The sequence below is a fragment of the Desmodus rotundus genome, chromosome X, assembly GCF_022682495.2.
Source record: "Desmodus rotundus isolate HL8 chromosome X, HLdesRot8A.1, whole genome shotgun sequence".
NCBI lineage: Eukaryota > Metazoa > Chordata > Mammalia > Chiroptera > Phyllostomidae > Desmodus > Desmodus rotundus.
The window spans coordinates 71,261,776-71,282,139 of NC_071400.1; the positions used below are offsets into that span (position 1 = coordinate 71,261,776).

At 41.5% G+C, this 20,364-nt stretch overlaps 1 protein-coding gene across 1 annotated transcript; it reads left to right on the forward strand.

Annotated features, from left to right (window-relative positions):
* Positions 1–19,498: 19,498 nt before the first annotated feature.
* Positions 19,499–20,104, forward strand: PPP1R2C (PPP1R2 family member C). Its single transcript, XM_024579988.1, has one exon. It carries the CDS (start codon positions 19,499–19,501, stop codon positions 20,102–20,104), a length of 606 nt encoding a protein of 201 aa, XP_024435756.1.
* Positions 20,105–20,364: the final 260 nt, after the last annotated feature.

Here is a 20,364-nt window from a genome sequence, read left to right on the forward strand (position 1 = left end):
GACTGTGGAAGATAAGGACAAAGAGGGAGGAGGCAGGGCCTAAATAATTCAACACCTGTTGAGGAAGGACTATTTTTTTAGATTCAGTGGAAAGACAATAAAGCCTTTTGAGCAATGTAATAACATGATCTGATTTACTTTTTTACAAAAATTATTCTGGCTACTGCCTAGCAAGTGGGTGTTAAAAGGGACAGAAGTGATCTTATTTCTGTTGTACATAGTTGTATTTTTTTCTTTTTTTAATTTCAGGTTTATTTCAGCATATGGATGTAACAGGAAAGACTAAACTGAAGGTTAAATTCTTTTCACTCCCTACAATACCATTAGTAATGAGGGACTAATGTATGTTTGTGAGACAATAACAAGACTCATGTTATTGAAGGGAGATGCAAGCTTATGATTCCTAAAGTATACACCAAAAATGCCATGCATTATAACCACCCAGTCAAACTATGTCAGATTTGAAATTTATGCTTTCCTATCATAAGCCTTAGTGTAGTAACACTTCTTCAGATCAGTTTCTATTACATATATACATATGAATTTAATGGCAGTTGAATACTGAGATTGCCAACATAGATGGCAATGGTTGTGAGGAGCTGAAATAATCTGTCGACTAAAGAATATGTGTTTCAGAAGTACTTAACCAAGAAACCATAATGACTCAGAATGAGCTTGTTACAGTGGATCTAGAAAGTCAATTCCTTGCAGCTCTTCTCAGGTCAATTAGAGGGCAAAAAATGTTTTTAGCACCACTCTGGACTGGTCTGGCCAAATAGGTTCAAAGCTAGATTGCAAGAAATTGCAATTTAAATATAATATTCTTTTCCCCATGTTCCTGTCTTTCAAGTTTTCTGACAGTCAAGTTTCAGCCAAAACAAAAGTTTAAAAACAAACTATAGTGCTGGCCAAATGAGACCAAGGTGCTGAGTCCCTGTGGTGTGTAGACCTTACTCCAATAGAGAAGTATAAGGAATTTACAGTAAAACAAATACAAATACGCTCATGGTTAGCATATATGTTTTATTCTTATTAGTAATATTAGTTAGCCTTATTGACCACTTATTGCATGTGAGGCCCTGAGCTAATGTTCCAAGCAATATCTCAGTTGACCCTTTCTACAATCCTGTCAAGAAGTTATTAGCATTTATTTTGTTGACACATGGGGAAACCAAGGCTTAGAGTGGTTAAGTAATTTGTTTAGGTTCACAAAGATTCTAAACTACATAAAAAAGGATAGAATCCGGCCTTTTCTATTCTTCCTATGTTTACTTTATTAGATTGCAAAACCATTTGTCAGAAGTTATTGCTCCTTCATTAACTCCAAGTAGTATCAAAATGAGGTCACGTGACATGACCCACACTGCATAAGGCAATGTTTTGAAATAGGCTTTTCATTAAATTGCCAAAGTCCAGAGTATTTTCTCAACAGATCTCTTCTGGTTTATCTGACAAAATGATTTGCATCTTAAAAGGTGTAGAATTGCACACAAACAAGTTCAAAGCTTGAGTTAATCTTTACAACTAATTCCCCTGAAGCAAAGAGTCTTTGTTGTCATCTTTGCATAACAACTTCAAAATTCTAGATGTCCTAGATCATCTGAAAACCACCTGACTTGATAATTGTTTGTCCCCAGATGGAGCCAAAGGCCATGGAAGAATGCATTTAAGGGATATCATCACAGTACAAAATATGGCCAAGCCAATTTTCTCCTGACTCACAAAATGAATACTCAGATTTCTCTTACTTAGAAGTTGAGCATGGTAATTACTGAGAGGCTGTAAAGGTTTCCAGCCATTCAGTTGTGCTAAAGATGAGGCCCCACATTATATTGGTATTTCCTCCCTCCAGTGCTCAGTTCAGCAGCACATATACTAAAATTGCTATTTCCCCCCCTCCTGCCCTAACACCTTAATTGTACTGCTATCAATATACATGACTCCTAGATCCTGGTATAGAAATACTTGTTTAATGAATGAATAAGTGTTTTCTGAAAATTAGAAAGAACTAGGGGCAAAAACCTTTATATAAGCACAAATATATATATAGAGAGAGAATATGTGTGTGCCATATAACACACATATATAAAATAACTCTATCAGAGAAGAGAATATCAATAAATCACATGATAGAATTTAATCAATTATATAGTGTTCTATAGGTTTATTTTAAATCAACTAATTTCCGTAAGATAATCTTAGTATATTAAAGAGGCAAGGAAAATGCATATTCATTTTATCACATTGCTTGCGTCAAGAACCATTCTATTATGTGACCAGCCATTAAACAAAATTTAGACACAGGTAAGTCAACCAATGGTTGTTAGTGCCAATTCAATGACAAAAGGAATCCCCAATTTGGGGTGTGATGTAGAAGGCAACTTTATTTGGTGCAACCAACTCAATTCTGATACAGCATGGCTGTGGAACAGCTCAATAGTGTTACAGCTCAGTTATGAAGCAGACAGCCATATAACAGCACTGCTGCAAGGCAGCCCTGGAGTGAGGTGGCTCTCTGGCTAGACAGTTTTGCTCTGGACTGCTCCACCTGGTCCTGTCTGATCTGCTTTGCTCTGCACTGGGCTACTCTGCTCTGCTCCAGCAAGAAGTCTTTGGTGTTTCAGCTCTAGCAGGGTAGACATAGTCCACTCTTCAGTGGAAAGGGAACAGAGCTTCCCAATTCAGAGGGTAGCTGATTTATATTAACAGAAGTCCTGTCCCTCATCTCTAATTGGTCTGTTCTCATGTAAATGAAGACCACACATCCTCACAGTTTGGTCAAAAAAACACTGTTATTTTCTTTATTGCTTTTTAGAGAGAGAGAGGAAGGGAGAGAAAGCATGCATCAGTGTTTTTCTGTCTGTGTGCACACTGCGGATCGTACATGCCATGGACTTGGAATTATATGTGCCCCAACAAGGGATCACATAAGGTGGGACTGCGGATTGAACCTGCAACCTAGGTATGTGCCCTGACCAGAATCAAACTTGCAACCTTTTGATTACAGGACAATGCTCCAACAAACTGAGCCACAATGTTCAAGGCCAAAAAACACTGTTCTGGTTGGTTAGAATGGAGTCACTCTGATTGGTTGGTGAATATACTAATAGGGATATTATGTTAATGAGGATGTTATGCTAATAGAAATGTAGTTGCAGTTCTGATTGGATGGGGAAAGTCTCAGTTCTTTTGGTTGAAATAGGATTCCAGCAACTTTTTTATAAGGGCTGGCTCAGATAGCAGGAACAGAGTTCAGGTAGGCAGTCCAGTGCTGGAGGTAGACTGTTCAGTGCAGCCTTCTCCATGAAGTACAGTTTGTGTGAGAGGCCTCTGTGTAGAAATGGCTTTTTTAAAAAAAAAAAACTTGATCCCAGTTGGCCACTGGGAACCCTTCTTAATATGTATCTACTTTCTAGGGGTCCACAGACACAGTTTGCCCAAATGTGTTAATTCTTACTGGATGATATCAAGGGCAACTGTTTAATAGATATATGGCAAATGCCCCAACCCCTTCTATTAACAGACTATCCTGGTCTCCCCACCTATCTCCCAGTTGTCCTGACACTGACACTGATTTATTAAATGCATATTTATCAGGAACTTACTGTGCATCAGGCTCTTTTGTAGGATCTTGGGATACATCTGATCTAGACAAAGATCTTAGTATTCATGGAACTTACATTCCAGGGTCCTGGGAAAATTTTTTGATTGCTATTCATCTTCCTCTTAGCAAAAGCAGTTTATGCATCACAAAAATGGAATTTAAGCCCAAGGAAATTATTAATTTTTAAAGATTTTATTTATTTATTTTTAGAGAGAGGAGAAGGGAGGGAGAAAGGGAGGGAGAGAAACATCAGTGTGCAGTTGTCTCTCATGTACTCCCTACTGGGGACCTGGCCTGCAACCCAGGCATGTGTCCTGGCTGGGAATTGAACCAGTGACCCTTTAGTTCACAGGCCAGCACTCAATCCACTGAGCCACACCAGCCAGGGCCCAAGGAAATTATTTTTAACTTGTTTAAAATGTTAAATAAGAAAGTACTTGGTTTCATTATTTTAATTTTTATTTATTTATTTTAAGAGTGGGAGAGGGAGGGAGAAAGAGAGGGGGAGAAACATCAATGCGTGGTTGCCTGTCATGCACCACCCACCAGGAACATGGTCGACAACCTAAGCATGTCCCTTGACTGGGAATTGAATCAGCAAACCTTTGGTTCACAAGCTGGCACTCAATCCACTGAGCCTCACCAGCCAGGGATCATTTTTTAAATAGACCTGTAATATTTGTTTCCATAATATGAAATAAGAACAACAAATTACAGTGTAATTTATATACTATATTTTAAAAATGTGTAGTATAGAAAAACTCCATCAGGAAGTACACATAATAAACAGTTAACAGAGGACTGGAGGAAATACATAGAGTTGATTACTTTCTCCCTTGCACAGATATTCATTGTTTAAATTTGTTGATGGAGTTGTATTATTTTTGTAAATTAAAAAACAACACAGACTTATTTAGGCATCAGTGTGACATGATTTTTTAAACATTTTATTTATTTATTTTTAGAAAGAGGGGAAGGGAGGGAGAAAGAGAAGGAGAGAAACATCAATGTGTGCTTGCCTCTCACGGGGCCCCCACTGGGGACCTGACCCACAATCCAGGCATGTGCCCTGACTGGGAATCAAACCAGCAACCCTTTTGTTCACAGGCTGGCACTCAATCCACTGAGCTACACAAGCCAGAGCCAATGTGACATGTTTTTAAAAACATCAGTTGAGAGATTGAAGTAGATTAGGAATTATCACCCTTTTCTGTACTCATGGCATATGGCATTCACACATGTAGCACATTTTCAAAGGTATAACCAGGTCTATGTGTAATTCCCTGGCAGGAATCTACCTTTTTCTCTTCCACTAAGGATTACGTGTCAGAAGTTACATGTTGAGAAGAGTAACATTATGAAGACAACCTTCAATTAAATTTGTTCATAAATATAGACATAAATAGAGATAGAAATATGTGATAGATATAATTATCCATATAGTTACAGTGTAAAAAAATCCCCAGTGTTTAACTAGTATTGGTAACAAATTACCTGTGACATAATTACAAAACACTAGAACACTAGAATGTCTGACAACTATTGGTGAAAGAAACAAACAAAATTGGTCTTAGACCTTGGTACTCAAAATGTGTTTCACAGACCAGCAGCATTGGCCTTCCCTGGGAGCTTGTTTGAACTGCAGAATCTCAGATCTCAGGATCCTCCTCTAGACCTGCTGAATCAAAATCTGCATTTTAACAAAATTTCTAGATGATTCATAAGCACATTAAAGTTTGAAAAGCACTGGCCTAAATAAATGTTGAATTCCTTCCAACATAGAGATTTTGGAAGTAGAGCTAAAAATGACAGGACTAGATATGATGTCAGCATCTGCAATAAAACCCACCTAATCTTATATCTCTGCTTCCCTGTGTCCAAAATTTTGGACAACTTTTCATCCTTCAAGCATAGCCATGCTACCAAAGGAGACAAGCTAGTTTCTGGAGAACAGTTGCTACTCAGCATTAAGTTGCTGACAGATTGTTTCCACACAAAATTGAAATTCATAACTCAGGCATGTGGTCTAACTTTAAGGATTCCAAGCTTTAGTTGAGACAGTTTTGATCCCTACATGTGAGGTACTTTCCATCTAGCAAGGCTGGTTATCAGGTGAAGCATGCTTGGACAAATATGGCCAGCCTCATCTGTTGGGGACTAACTGTGAGATGAGATTTCAAGGATGCCAAGAAAGTTGCACTGCCCAAAAGAATATGTCCTATAACCACTACCAGTTGCCTAAAGTACCACCAACCCACTATCTTATTAAATATGTGTAGGTCTATGTAAACTGTCAGCTAATGAAGTTATCTTTGAGGAATTCATGTGACTGTTTTGCACTAAGAAAGTGCAGACAACAGTGGAGAATCAGTTGGAGGGAATGCCAGGGAGCCCATCCCATCAATTTCTCCTTTTAGTTTTCTTTCTGTATGTTCAATCATCTAAAGGAGTCAATGTGAATGCTTGATTAAACAAAGAGTAATGGGCCTCTTCTTGTATATAGTTATAAAAGCAGTAGCCATCCTACTGCTATAGTGTATTACAGGTCAATCCCAAGACCATTGGTACTCATCTGCCACAAGCCATCTTCACCATCCTCTGGCCCTTTTCCACCTTGTGCTTAGTTAAAAACAATACCTACTATACAAGTCCATCCTGGTCCTCCTCTGGTGAAATAAATTCCTCTCTTTCTGTACTATAGTCTTTTGTGCTTGCTTGGCTTTTCAGAGAGTGGAGAATGCTGTCTCTAACTGTGGACCTGCATTTGTCTGAGTCACCTGCCAGATGGGGAAGGGACCCTGTTTTACTCTAGTTGTTCTCAATGTGGCCCCTGGACCACATTCAAGAGCATGATGTAGGAACTTGTTTGCAATGCAAATTCTCAGACTCTGTCTGCCCCAGTCCTCCTGAATCAGAAGCTTGGGGTGTGTGTGTGGGGTCGGGGGTGATTCTCTTTACTTTCACAAGCCTCTAGGGGGTTCTCATGTACACTGAAGTTTGACAACCATTGTTCTCCTCTCTGTGATTTCTGCTTTTCTGTCACAGTGTCTAAGTGGCTGCCATGAACTGTTTTGCTGACTCTGTTTAAACAAAACCAAACACTTAGGCATGACTAAGACAGAACCAAACTCTACAGCTAGGTTTACTTCTGTTCATTAGAGCTGAAATGTGTTAACCTTACTTACTGGACTGGTTGTCAGAAACGAAGAAGATTCTGTCGGGTTGCATCAGCCAGAATAAATTGCCAGCTGACACTCTTTGCATGTGGTAGTCACAAACACTATAAATCACTGACTGGAATTTGGTGACAGTTTTCCAGCTCCATCTCCTTGCAGATAACATCTTGTAAGTAAGTCATGGGAATACTAACAATATATTTACTGCATCTTCTAAGAAATATGACAATTCTGTGGGTTATTTTTCTTTTTGTGTGTGAAACATAATAAAAAAGATTTGCAGTGTTTCATTTCTTTTTCTGTTATACTCTTTCACTGTTTTTACAATATTCTTTCAAAAATATAGATATATAATAACAAAAAAATTGTTTCCAGAATAGAATATATCTTGTGTCATGTTATATCTCTGTGTGTGTGTTTTTCTCCACAGCCATATTTGTACACATGAGAAATAATCTTGTCTATAATGTTATCTTCAAAGGGCTGCCTCAAGGAATCTCAGCATTGTTGGAAAAATTGAATTTTTCTACCCTGGATTACATTATTGCTTTTCTAATTTGACTACGGTTCATCCAGAACTAGAAAACCTGGTCAGATGGCCTTTTGATTCCTTGCTCAGAAAACTTTTTCCATTTGTGCCTCAGGCTGAACTTGCACCTCATATTTTAACTTGCTATTCAGAGGACATGAGGTTCAGGCTTTTAATCCCTCTGAAAATGATGGTTTTGTTGGGTTTTTTTTTCTTCTTTAAAAGTGCTTGTGCTACTGGAGAATGGTACAGGCCAAGGAGGCAGACATAAGAAGGGGATTTTGTCTAAATTTGTGTAGATAACTGATTTGAATACGAGAATATACTGAGACCCATGACTCTCACCACTTCTAGGGAGGATATGCAGAAAATAGGAAAGTACACTGCTATAACAGTCCCAAAGGACACGGACTTTTAGTTTTGGCTGTGCCACTAACCATTTGCATGACCCTAGCAAGCTACCATACATTTCTGGTCCTTAATCCTCTCAGCTAGGCAATAAAGAGCTTGGATATTATGACTTTCAGGATTCCCATCTAAGCCAAAATACTACTGTCTGGAATCTAATTTTATATATTTATATGCAAAAATAATTGATAAGAGCATTTTGCATATTTTATTTTATCAATAGCTTTTTCCCTGAGCAACTAGGGTCAAGAGCAAGAACATGAACAACACCCTTTCATTTTCCTAACCATGAAACATCATAGTGTGTTTTAAGGAGCAAAAATAACACTTTTCTACTACAAACTCTTCATTCAATCCCTGCTAAGCCTATTTTCTGATATCTTTGGCATTATTTTTTGCATAACTTCTGGCAGACTTTCCCACTGAGGACAATTTTTTTCATTTAATGTTCCAAAACTAAATGAGCCCTTTGGAGGGGGCAAGTTGATGTTTACTATGTAACATCAGAAATTCTCATTGATATCCTGTGTGACCTGTTCTCAATGAATGTGCTTGTCTGAATCATTAGAGTAGGAAATCTCCTTACCCCCATTCTCAAAACAAGTGATCACTCAGAAAATTGATTCTTGGTGGTAACCAAACCAAGAGCAGGTAATCCTGCTTTTGTCAATGACTCTATCTTGCAATGGTTTTCAAATTGGCCTCCCTCTTCAGGTCCCTGTGATGCCTCAGGAGCCACCTCTGTGATACCTGGTAATGAGAACACTGGGGTCTCCACCTTCATTCAGCCAGACCAATTCCACTGCTTCCTAGCTCCAATTTTATCAGTTTTTATCCTGGAGTTATATGTAGTATTTCATTCGGGGAAAAAATTTTTACTGCTTTAAAACTTATAATCAAAAAGATGGAAAACCACTTCCTCACTGAACCTCTCTATATCTGCCCATATTGTCAGGCTCCTTCTTTCAAAAGAGTTTTATACACTTTTCTCAGTTCATTCACTCACTTTACAGAAATATGAACATTGCTGCAGAATATGGACATATGCCAATTACTGTGTCAGGAGTGGGGGAGTTGAAGATAAAGTACACAATTCTTGTCTTAGTCTGGGTTCTACTTGCAAGAGCAGACCTAAAGAAAAAGACTTTGCACCCCAATGTTCATAGCAGCACAATTTATAATAGCCAAGTGCTGGAAACAGTCTAAGTGCCCATCAGTAAATGAGTGAATCAAAAAACTATGGCACATTTACACAGTGGAATACTATGCAACAGAAAGAAAGAAGGAAGGAGCTCCTATCCTTCATGACAGCTTGGATGGAGCTGGAGAGCATTATGCTAAGTGAAATAAGCCAGGTGGTGAAAGACGAGTACCATATGATCTCACCTATAAGTGGAACCTAATCAATACAACAAACAAGCAAGCAAAATATAACCAGAGACATTGAAATTAAGAACAAACTGACAGTAACCAGAGGGGAGGTGAGAGGGGATAATGGAGGAAAATAGAAGAAGGTCTGTCAAGGACCATGTATAAAGGACACATGGACAAAGCCAAAGGGGATAGGATCAAGGGTGGGAGGCGGGGATGGGTGGGGTGGGGGAATGGTTAGGGGAAAATGGAGACAACTTTACTTGAACAACAATTAAAAAAAGCAAATGAAGTGTATTTGAAAGGTCTAAGACTTGAGAAGTCATTATGAAAGGACACTATATTGAAAAGAACAAAAAATGTTTTTTTTTAATGTAAAAATAAAATAAAGAAAAATACTTTCCTTGGGGACTGTGATCGCTGAGAGCAGGACAGCAGTAGAGAGTTTGTGAAGCAGGGAAGGGAGAAAGCCAATACAAGGATGCATCAGCAAGTTGACCATTCATTCCTGATACTCTGGCAGGAATCCAGAGTGACAGAGAATTAATACCATTCCCCACTCCCAGCAGGCCTAATGTAAAGATGGCAGCAATTGATCCATAAATACACTCTAGCTTCCTCACCAGAGCAGTGGAGGTGGGCAATAAGAGTAACTGTTCTACGTTGACTGTTGACTCCCAGAGTTTCCCAGCAAGAATAAGCTCCAGTTGTCCACTAGAGTTTAGGAAATGCTTAGGTAACACCGCCTTTGCCTCCTGCCCTTCCCTGTATCACTTCCCCAATCCCCTTCCAGTGTTTTCTGTAAATCTTCTCTCAAGTAAATTACTTGGACTTAAATCCTTATCTCAGAGCTGGCTTCTAAAAGAACTTGATCTAAGATAGAGATATTTAGTAGGAGATCAGAAATTGGGGTTTAAAATATAAAAGAGAGAGAGAGAAATTGGGCAAGAAAAATAGATTCAAAACCAAATAGTACTTTTATTTTTAACCACACAGTATCTAACATAATTCTCTAAGTACTGTGGACAATTCTTGGATGGACTGATGCATGACTTCAGATACCACATGGGTGAACTACTATCAATCTTCACTTCTCACAGCACAGTGTGTCTTAAAATAACCTGCTGTTTTCTCAATGTTTTACTAATCTCTCACTATGGGCACCCAGTGGGACATCTGGGATACCTGCTTTGTTTTTGGTAAGTCTTGGAATCTTAGGTGTTTCCACCTTTGATTGAGAATTTCCGTGTTCCTGGTTTGGTTCTCCTTTTGATCCAACTCCTGTATTTATGACACTTGGAGAATATCTGCATAGAAGAAATGTGATTCTCACTGGAAGGAAAGACGTTGTTGAGCAATCTACTGCCATGATTAACAAACGGTGCTCTGCAAAAATACTTTGATCCTGTGCAAACAGCACAAAATTTAGACATTTTAGATAACAGTGATATTTTTAATGCATTTTAAAACCGTGATGATAGAACATCATGCATATTTAGATGTAGTTGCCAAATATAAACCCACTGAAGACTACTGAAGCACAGCTTCATTTTTTCTGCACTCAAAATAAAGGTTCTCACCCTAGCTGGTGTGGGTCAGAGGATTCAGTGCCACCTAGGAACCAAAAGGTTGCTGGTTCAATTCTTAGTCAGGGCACATGCCTGGGTTGCAAGCCAGGTCCCCAGTAGGGGGCGCGCGAGAGGCAACAACATACTGATATTTCCTTCCCTCTCTTTCTCTCTCCCTTTCCCTCTGTCTAAAAATAAATAAATAAAATCTAAAAAACAAAATAAATGTCTCTTACTGGAAATATAGTGGATGGCTACTATATTTGTTTGTTGAAATAAATATCTTCGGAGAGAACCAAGATGGCGGCGTAGGTAGACACACTGCGCCTCCTCGCACAACCAGAACTGACAGAAAATCGAAAAGCAAGGGGGTCCAACACCAAGGAAATACAAAATAAACATTCATTCAGACCGGTAGCAGGGGCAGAGACGGGCACCGGGGGGGGGGGGGAGAGGACTCACGTGGCCGTGGCGGGACTGAGACTGGCAAAGTGTGGTACGAATGGGGCAGGCAGTCCGAGCACTAGCAGACTCTGCAACCCTACATTTGCGCAGATAAACTGAGAGGGCCGGACTCAGAGTGGCGGAGAGTGGGGCAGGCAGAGCAGTGGGTAGCACCCCGGGGCCCCACATTCGCACACAGATAAACCAGGCGATTGGCGGGGAGCAAAGCAGACTGAGCAACCCAGGGCACCAGCTCCGGGAAATAAAGACTCAAACCTCTGATTGAAAGCGCCCGTGGGGGTTGGGGCAGCAGCAGGAGAGACTCCCAGCCTCACGGGAGAGGTCGTTGGAGAGACCCTCAGGGGCCTAGAGTGTGCACAAACCCACCCACTGGGGAACCAGCACCAGAGGGGCACAGTTTGATTGTGGGTAGCAGAGTGAAAGACTGAAATCCGGAGGAGATTGAGGCGGGTGCCATTGGTCCCACTCGGCCCCTCCCCCACGTACAGCATCACAGCACAGCCACCAGCGTTACCCTGCCCCGGTGAACACCTAAGGCTCCACCCCTTAAAGTAACAGAAGCGCCAAGACCAAAAAAAAAAAAAAAAAAAAAAAATGGCCCAAATGACAGAACACTTCAAAGCTCCAGAAAAAATACAACTAAGCGACGAAGAGATAGCCAACCTATCAGATGCACAGTTCAAAGCACTGGTTATCAATATGCTCACAGAATTGGTTGAATCTGTTCGAGAAGTAGATGAAAAAATGAAGCCTATGCAAATAGAAACAAAGGAAAATGTACAGGGAACCAATAGTGATGCGAAGGAAACTGGGACTCAGATCAACGGTGTGGACCAGAAGGAAGAAAGGAACATCCAACCAGAAAAGAATGAAGAAACAAGAACTCGGAAAAATGAGGAGAGGCATAGGAACCTCCAGGACACCATGAAACGTTCCAACATCCGAATTATAGGGGTGCCAGAAGGAGAAGAGGAAGAACAAAAAATTGAAAACTTATTTGAACAAATAATGAAGGAGAACTACCGCGATCTGGCAAAGGAAATAGACTTCCAGGAAGTCCAGGAAGCTGAGAGAGTCCCAAGAAGCTGGACCCAAGGAGGAACACAACAAGGCACATCATAATTACATTACCCAAGATTAAATGCAAGGACCTACATCCAAGATTACTGTATCCAGCAAAGCTATCACTTAGAATGGAAGGGAAGATAAAGTGCTTCTCAGATAAGGTCAAGTTAAAGAAGTTCATCATCACCAAGCCCTTATTATATGAAATGTTAAAGGGAATTACCTAAGAAAAAGAAGATCAAAAATAGGAACAGTAAAAATGACAGCGAACGACCACACCTAAAACAAAAACAAGAGCAAACTAGGCAAACAACTAGAACAGGAACAGAACCATAGAGATGGAGATCACATGGAGGGTTGTCAATAGGGAGTGGGAGGGGGAGAGGGGGGAAAAGGTACAGAGAATAAGTAGCATAGATGATAGTTGGAAAATAGACAGGGGGAGGGTAAGAATAGTGTAGGAAATGTAGAAGCCAAAGAACTTATAAGTATGACCCAAGGACATGAACTATAGGGGGGAATGTGGGAGGGAGGGGGTGGACAGGATGGAGTGGAGTGGGGGGGGAAATGGGACAACTGTAATAGCATAATCAATAAATATATTAAAAAAAAAAAGGTCAGCCAAAAAAAAAAAGAAAGAAAGAAAGAAATATCTTCTAGGCCTGTATCTAATTTCATATAATGTGTTATTGACTGGGAAAATTTTAGTCAGACCTGTATGACTGTGTGTGTGCATGATAGAACCTCATACATATCTGCTTAGCCCTTGTCCTAGGATAATAACAAGTGAACCCTGCAAACAGGAATATTGGAAAGACTGATGATCATTTCTAACTTTTAGGCTTATAGTAGTTTGGGCTAAATTGACAGTTTTTAGTACTATGACAAGAATTCAAAATTTTTTTTTTCTTAAGGAAACTTTCATTAAACAGATAATTAACAAATGGTAGGTGAAAAAGGATTACTTTTAAGTAGTGTGCAACTGAAATTTGTAATGCCTGATTTCATGTTTTAAATGACTATTTATAGCCCATGTAATAGATCACAATCACAGTGTTCCTGCCCTAACATATGAACTGTCATTGTGCTACTGAATGATGAGTTTCAAATACTCAACAACTGGAGAACCAAGATGGTGGCATAGGTAGACACACTGAACCTCCTCGCACAACCAGAACTGACAGAAAATCGAACGGCAAGGAAGTCCGACACCAAGGAAATAAAAAATAAACATTCATCCAGACTGGTAGGAGGGGCAGAGACGGGCAGCCGGGGCAGAGAGGACTCGCATTGCCGTGGCGGGACGGAGACTGGCGGAGTGTGGGACGAAGGGGGCAGGCAGTCTGACCAATAGCAGACCCTGAGGCCTCACATTCGCACAGATAAACCGAGAGGGCTGGACTCAGAGTGGCAGAGAACGGGGCAGGCAGAACGGCGGGTAGCACCCCGAGGCCCCACATTCATGCGCAGATAAACCGGACAAACGGCGGGGATCAAAGCAGACCGCGCAACCCAGGGCTCCAGCACTGGGAAATAAAGCCTCAAACCTCTGATTGAAAACACCCATGGGGGTTGGGGCAGCAGCAGGAGAGAATCCCAGCTTCACAGGAGAAGTCGTTGGAGAGACCCACAGGGGCCTGGGGCGTGTACAAGCCCACCCACTCGGGAACCAGCACCAGAGGGGCCCAGTTTGATTGTGGGTAGCAGAGTGAAAGATTGGAGTTCGGTGGAGAGTGGAGCAGGCGCCATTGCTCCCTCTCGGCCCCTCCCCCATGTACAATGTCACCACGCAGCGACCAGCATTACCCCCCCAGGTGAACACCTAAGGCTCCGCCCCTTAAAGTAACAGACGCGCCAAGACAAACACACAAACAAAAAAATGGCCCAAATGACAGAACACTTCAAAGCTCCAGAAAAAATACAACTAAGTGAGGAAGAGATAGCCAACCTATCAGATGCACAGTTCAAAACACTGGTTATCAAGACGCTCACAGACTTGGTTGAATCTGTTCGAAAAACAGATGAAAAAATGCAGCCTATGCTAAGAGAAACAAAGGAAAATGTACAGGGAACCAATAGTGATGGGAAGGAAACTGGGACTCAAATCAATGGTGTGGACCAGAAGGAAGAAAGAAACATTCAACCAGAAAGGAATGAATAAACAAGAATTCAGAAAAATGAGGAGAGGCTTAGGAACCTCCAGGACATCTTGAAACGTTCCAATATCCAAATTATAGGGATGCCAGAAGGAGAAGAGGAAGAACAAAAAATTGAAAACTTTTTTTTTGTCTTTTTAAATATATTTATTGATTATGCTATTACAGTTGTCCCATTTCCCCCCCACTCCACTCCATCCTGCCCACCCCCTCTCTCCCACATTCCCCCCCTATAGTTCATGTCCATGGGTCATACTTACAAGTTTTTTGGCTTCTACATTTCCTGCATTATTTTTACCCTCCCCCTGTCTATTTTCCACCTATCATCCATGCTACTTATTCTCTGTACCTTTCCCCCCCTCTCCCCCTCCCACTCCCTATTGACAACTCTCCATGTGATCTCCATCTCTATGGTTTTGTTCCTATTCTAGTTGTTTGCCTAGTTTGCTCTTGTTTTTGTTTTCGGTGTGGTCGTTAATAACTGTGAGTTTGCTGTCATTTTTACTGTTCCTATTTTTGATCTTCTTTTTCTTAGGTAATTCCCTTTAACATTTCATATAATAAGGGCTTGGTGATGATGAACTTCTTTAACTTGACCTTATCTGAGAAGCACTTTATCTTCCCTTCCATTCTAAGTGATAGCTTTGCTGGATACAGTAATCTTGGATGTAGGTCCTTGCGTTTAATCTTGGGTAATGTAATTATGATGTGCCTTGTTGTGTTCCTCCTTGGGTCCAGCTTCTTTGGGTCTCTCTGAGCTTCCTGGACTTCCTGGAAGTCTATTTCCTTTGCCAGATCGGGGTAGTTCTCCTTCATTATTTGTTCAAATAAGTTTTCAATTTTTTGTTCTTCCTCTTCTCCTTCTGGCACCCCTATGATTCAGATGTTGGGACGTTTCAAGGTGTCCTAGAGGTTCCTAAGCCTCTCCTCATTTTTCCAAGTTCTTGTTTCTTCATTCCTTTCTGGTTGGATGTTTCTTTCTTCCTTCTGGTCCACACCATTGATTTGAGTCCCAGTTTCCTTCGCATCACTATTGGTTCCCTGTACATTTTCCTTTGTTTCTCTTAGCATAGGCTTCATTTTTTCATCTGTTTTTCGAACAGATTCAACCAATTCTGTGAGCATCTTGATAACCAGTGTTTTGAACTGTGCATCTGATAGGTTGGGTATCTCTTCCTCACTTAGTTGTATTTTTTCTGGAGCTTTGAAGTGTTCTGTCATTTGGGCCATTTTTTTTTTTTTGTCTTGGTGCGTCTGTTACTTTAAGGGGCGGAGTCTCAGGTGTTCACTGGGGGCGTGGTAATGCTCGTAGCTGCTCGGAGACAGTGTACGTGGGGGAGGGGCCCAGGGGGAGCAATGGCGCCCGCCTCACTCTCCTCTGGCTTTCAATCTTTCACTCCTCTACCCACAATCTAACTGGGTCCCTCTGGTGCTGGTTCCCGAGTGGGTGGGCCTGTGCACACTCTAGGCCCCTATGGGTCTCTCCAACAACCTCTCCTGTGAGGCTGGGAGTCTCTCCTGCTGCTGCCCCAACCCCCACGGGCGTTTTCAATCAGAGGTTTGAGGCTTTATTTCCCCCGTGATGGAGCCCTGGGTTGCTCAGTCTGCTTCGCTCCCCGCCGTTCATCTGCTTTATCTGTTCGCAAATGTGGTGCCGCAGGGTGCTACCCGCCGCTCTGCCTGCCCCGTTCTCTGCCACTCTGAGTCCGGCCCTCTCGGTTTATCTGCGCAAATGTGGGGCCGCAGCTTCTGCTAGTGCTCCGACTGCCTGCGCCGTTTGTTCCACACTCCGCCAGTCTCAGTCCCGCCACAGCCACAGAGTCCTCTCCACCCCTGTGCCCATCTCTGCCCCTCCTACCAGTCTGGAGGAATGTTTATTTTCTATTTCCTTGGTGTCTGTCCCCCTTGCCGTTCGATTTTCTGTCAGTTCTGGTTGTGCAAGGAGGCGCAGTGTGCCTACCTACGCTGCCATCTTGGTTCTCTCAATAATTGAAAACTTATTTGAACAAATAATGAAGGAGAACTTCCCTAATCTGGCAAATGAAATAGACTTCCAGGAAGTCCAGGAAGCTGAGAGAGTCCCAAAGAAGCTGGACCGAAGGAGGAGCACACCAAGGCACATCATAATTACATTAGCCAAGATGAAACAGAAGGAGAGAATCTTAGAAGCAGCAAGAGAAAAGGAGACAGTTACCTACAAAGGACTTCCCATAAGACTGTCAGCTGATTTCTCCAAAGAGACCTTACAGGCAAGAAGGGGCTGGCAAGAACTATTCGAAGTCATGAAAGGCAAGGACTTACATCCAAGATTACTGTATCCAGCAAAGCTATCACTTAGAATGGAAGGGAAGATAAAGTGCTTCTCAGATAAGGTCAAGTTAAAGAAGTTCATCATCACCAAGCCCTTATTATATGAAATGTTAAAGGGAGTTACCTAAGAAAAAGAAGATCAAAAATAGGAACAGTAAAAATGACAGCAAACTCACAGTTATTAACGACCACACCGAAAACAAAAACAAGAGCAAACTAGGCAAACAACTAGAATAGGAACAGAACATAGAGATGGAGATCACATGGAGGGTTGTCAATAGGGAGTGGGAGGGGGAGAGGGGGGGAAAGGTACAGAGAATAAGTAGCATAGATGATAGTTGGAAAATAGACAGGGGGAGGGTAAGAATAGTGTAGGAAATGTAGAAGCCAAAGAACTTATAAGTATGACCCATGGACATGAACTATAGGGGGGGAATGTGGGAGGAAGGGGGTGGGCAGGATGGAGTGGAGTGAGGGGGGGGGAATGGGACAACTGTAATAGCATAATCAATAAATATATTAAAAAAATACTGAACAACTACTGGATCACTGACTGACTATATATTGAACAGCTTATATATTCAGATCACAATATGTGGGGTGGGTGCTGTGTACACACAAAAGCAAAACCCCAATGCACTGGAATCAGCTTCTCCCTTAACAGCCTGTTTACAGCTAAACACTCACAGGTTCACTATGCCTGCTAGCCTGGATGACAAATTGTGTTTGTGCTGGTCTGTGCTGCCTTTCAGTTAAGTTTTTTTAAGAGGTGGCCTGAAGTATTTCTGAATAATAATGGTTGTTTTTTTCTCTTCACATACTGGAGGTTTTTCCTATGGCCTTGAATATAAGCTTTTGAATCCTTGAAAGCCCTCACCACACAATACAGGTCTTTTTCAAAGAGTATGGCATTAGGAAATTCTTTTTCTGAGATGATTAAGATAGTTTTAAAGTGGTTGCAGCTCCTGAAATTAGTAGGACTTTGGAGAATACAGGACAACTTGAACTTAAGGTGCTTAAGACCCTTGTAAAATTTTATGGTTCTTTCATGTGTTTGCTTTCATGTTCTAAAATGCAGAAAGACCTTGAGGGAAAAAAGAGGAAGCAAAATGTGTCAGAAGGGAAAAAAGCCCTGTGAATGCTACCTGGAGGGAAAACTATGAAACTGGATCTTAATTTCCTTTTTGTTTTTTAGATGAATATCACTACCTGTTGCCTCTGAAGGGCAAAATGTTCCAAAGTCAGCCCTGGCTGGTGGGGATCAATGGATTGGGTGCCAGCCTGCAAACGAAAAGGTCACTGGTTTGATTCCTAGTCAGGGCACATGCCTGGGTTGCAGGTCAGGTCCCCAGTAGGGGCCACGGGAGAGGCAACCACACATTGATGTTTCCATCTCTTTCTCCCTACCCCTCCCTCTAAAAATTAAAAATTAAAGAAAAATAAATAAATAAATAATATTCCAAAGTCACTTCCTGTAACAGACCCCAAATTCTACATGTGACCAATTTTTCCCACATGACTGAATGGACAAATTGTAACGGACTATAAAAGTTCTGGAGCCCCCTTTACTCTAGTCGCACTTCTCATGCTTCCAATTTCCTATCTTCTATCACTTATTGTTCATTCAATAAGTATTTTTGTAATACCAACTGTCTGCTATGTCCATCATAATGTTGTGAAGATACAAAGCTGGAGATAATGGTGGGCAAAACAGACATCTTCTTATATCTCTTAGAGTCTACAATCTAATGCACACAGATAATATAATTGCAAGCCCCACTCTGAGTGCTGCCAAGGAGGATAAGAGAGGCTATGAAAGCACAAGAAGTTCTATCTATTTGGGGGTCAGGAAACAGACCACTATAAGGCAGTAATGGTGGAGCTGAAATCTGAAGGGGTATTCCAGACTGTGGGAAGAACATAGAAAAAGGCTTTGGGACAGGAAAGAAGGTGAATGCTCCTGGAACCAAAAGGCCAGAAGAGAAAGTTGGAGGGAGGATGCTGCAGCGGATAATGGAGCTGCTTTTTGGTCTCGTGGATTTTAGTCTCTATATTAAAGAAAATTGGCAGCCGGTAAACAGTTTAAAAGAGAGATGTGAGAAGATTTGATGAGTGTTTTTAAAAGACAACTCTGGCTGGAGGATAGATAAGAGGTTGGACATCAGCAGGAGGGGTTATAAGGGAACAATGTGGTAGCAGAAGAGAGAGAACTGGAGAGTTTCTGGAAATATTTATGCCAGTACCTGAGGGCTGTATTGGAGAGTGGCAGTATGAAGGCACCAGGATTAATGTGAAGGTTCCCAGCCGGAATTGTGTCTGAATATTGTGGCCATTAACTGAGAGTCAGGCAGAGCAGGAGAGGGGGTCAAGGAGTTTTGTGTGTGTAGGTGGGAGGAGAAGGAGGTGTGGATAGCAACAGAAGGGAGGAGGAGAAGTTAACTGCCTTGTAGTGTCAATGCCACCAATCTTTCTAACCAAAATATTGGCTTTGGAATTTTTGACAGTTACACACACTGAGAAATGCATTTATCATAGCCTCCTCATACACAGTGCATATAGAAATTCATAAAACAGTGTTTTCCTGTTCCATATGCAACTCAGGGATATTTCTTGTCTTACTCCATTAAAAAAAAAAAAAAAGACATCAGTGTGGGCTGCGAGGCAGTGACGTTGGCAATAACTGCAGCGGCGACCATTGTGACTGACGTCCTTTGTGACGTCGGACCAGTAAGGTTCCTAGGAGTCTTGGAGATGTGATCCAAACGAACGTCGCTTCAGTATCAACTTGAAGCGCTTCAGGCAGCTGTGGCCCAGAGATCACTCAGGGATTCCTTCAAATCCCCACCATGGCTACTTCTACCAACTCACACAGACCCATCAAGGGGATCCTGAAAAACAAAGGCTCCATGGATTCTTCAGTGGTGGCCCCTGCCCAGCAGTCTGGAGGTCCTAGTCAAGTACAGACAAAAAAGTCTAAGAGGTGGGACGAGTCAAATATCCTTGCCGCATGCCGCTCTTCATACAGAGACTATGATTTAAGGAAGATAAATGAGCCCAACATTCGTCACCTGAGGTTTCAAGATGGCAGAGAAGATACCGCGCGTGATTTAGAAACAAAAGACCAGACCGGAGACACCGCTATTGATACTTTAGCTAAGAAATTAGCTGCCACTGATCTCTCCGAGCCGAAAGGTCTCACGGGGGAGCCAGAGAGCAAGGAGGTACACCGCAGAATCTTCTTGGATAAACAAGAAAGACAGCGGCAGTTTGAATTGAGAAGGAAGCTGCATTACAGCGAAGGACTGCACATGAAGTTAGGTAGGGAATTAATTGCAAAAGAACTCCAAGGTGAAGAAATGGGTGATGAAAATGAAGAAAGCCCACCTGTTACCAGTGAAGAGATAACTACGGCAGGAGAATCAGATGATGGTCCTGTAAGTGATAAACTGTAAACTCCAGCAGACTAAGTATAGAAAACATCTATCCATGCTGCAACTGTTGTCAAACCCTGTTAGTATAATAGACTGTTTCTGGTTCTGTACAACTGTGCTTCAAGTACTGAAATACCACCAGTTAAATTGTACTGTAATGATTAAATAGTAAACTTCTAAGTAGATTAAATGGAAAATGGCTGCTTGATATTCTTGTCTGGTACTCTCCCACAAATAAAGATCCTGACATCAGTCCAAAACCATATTACTTTTATAAAACT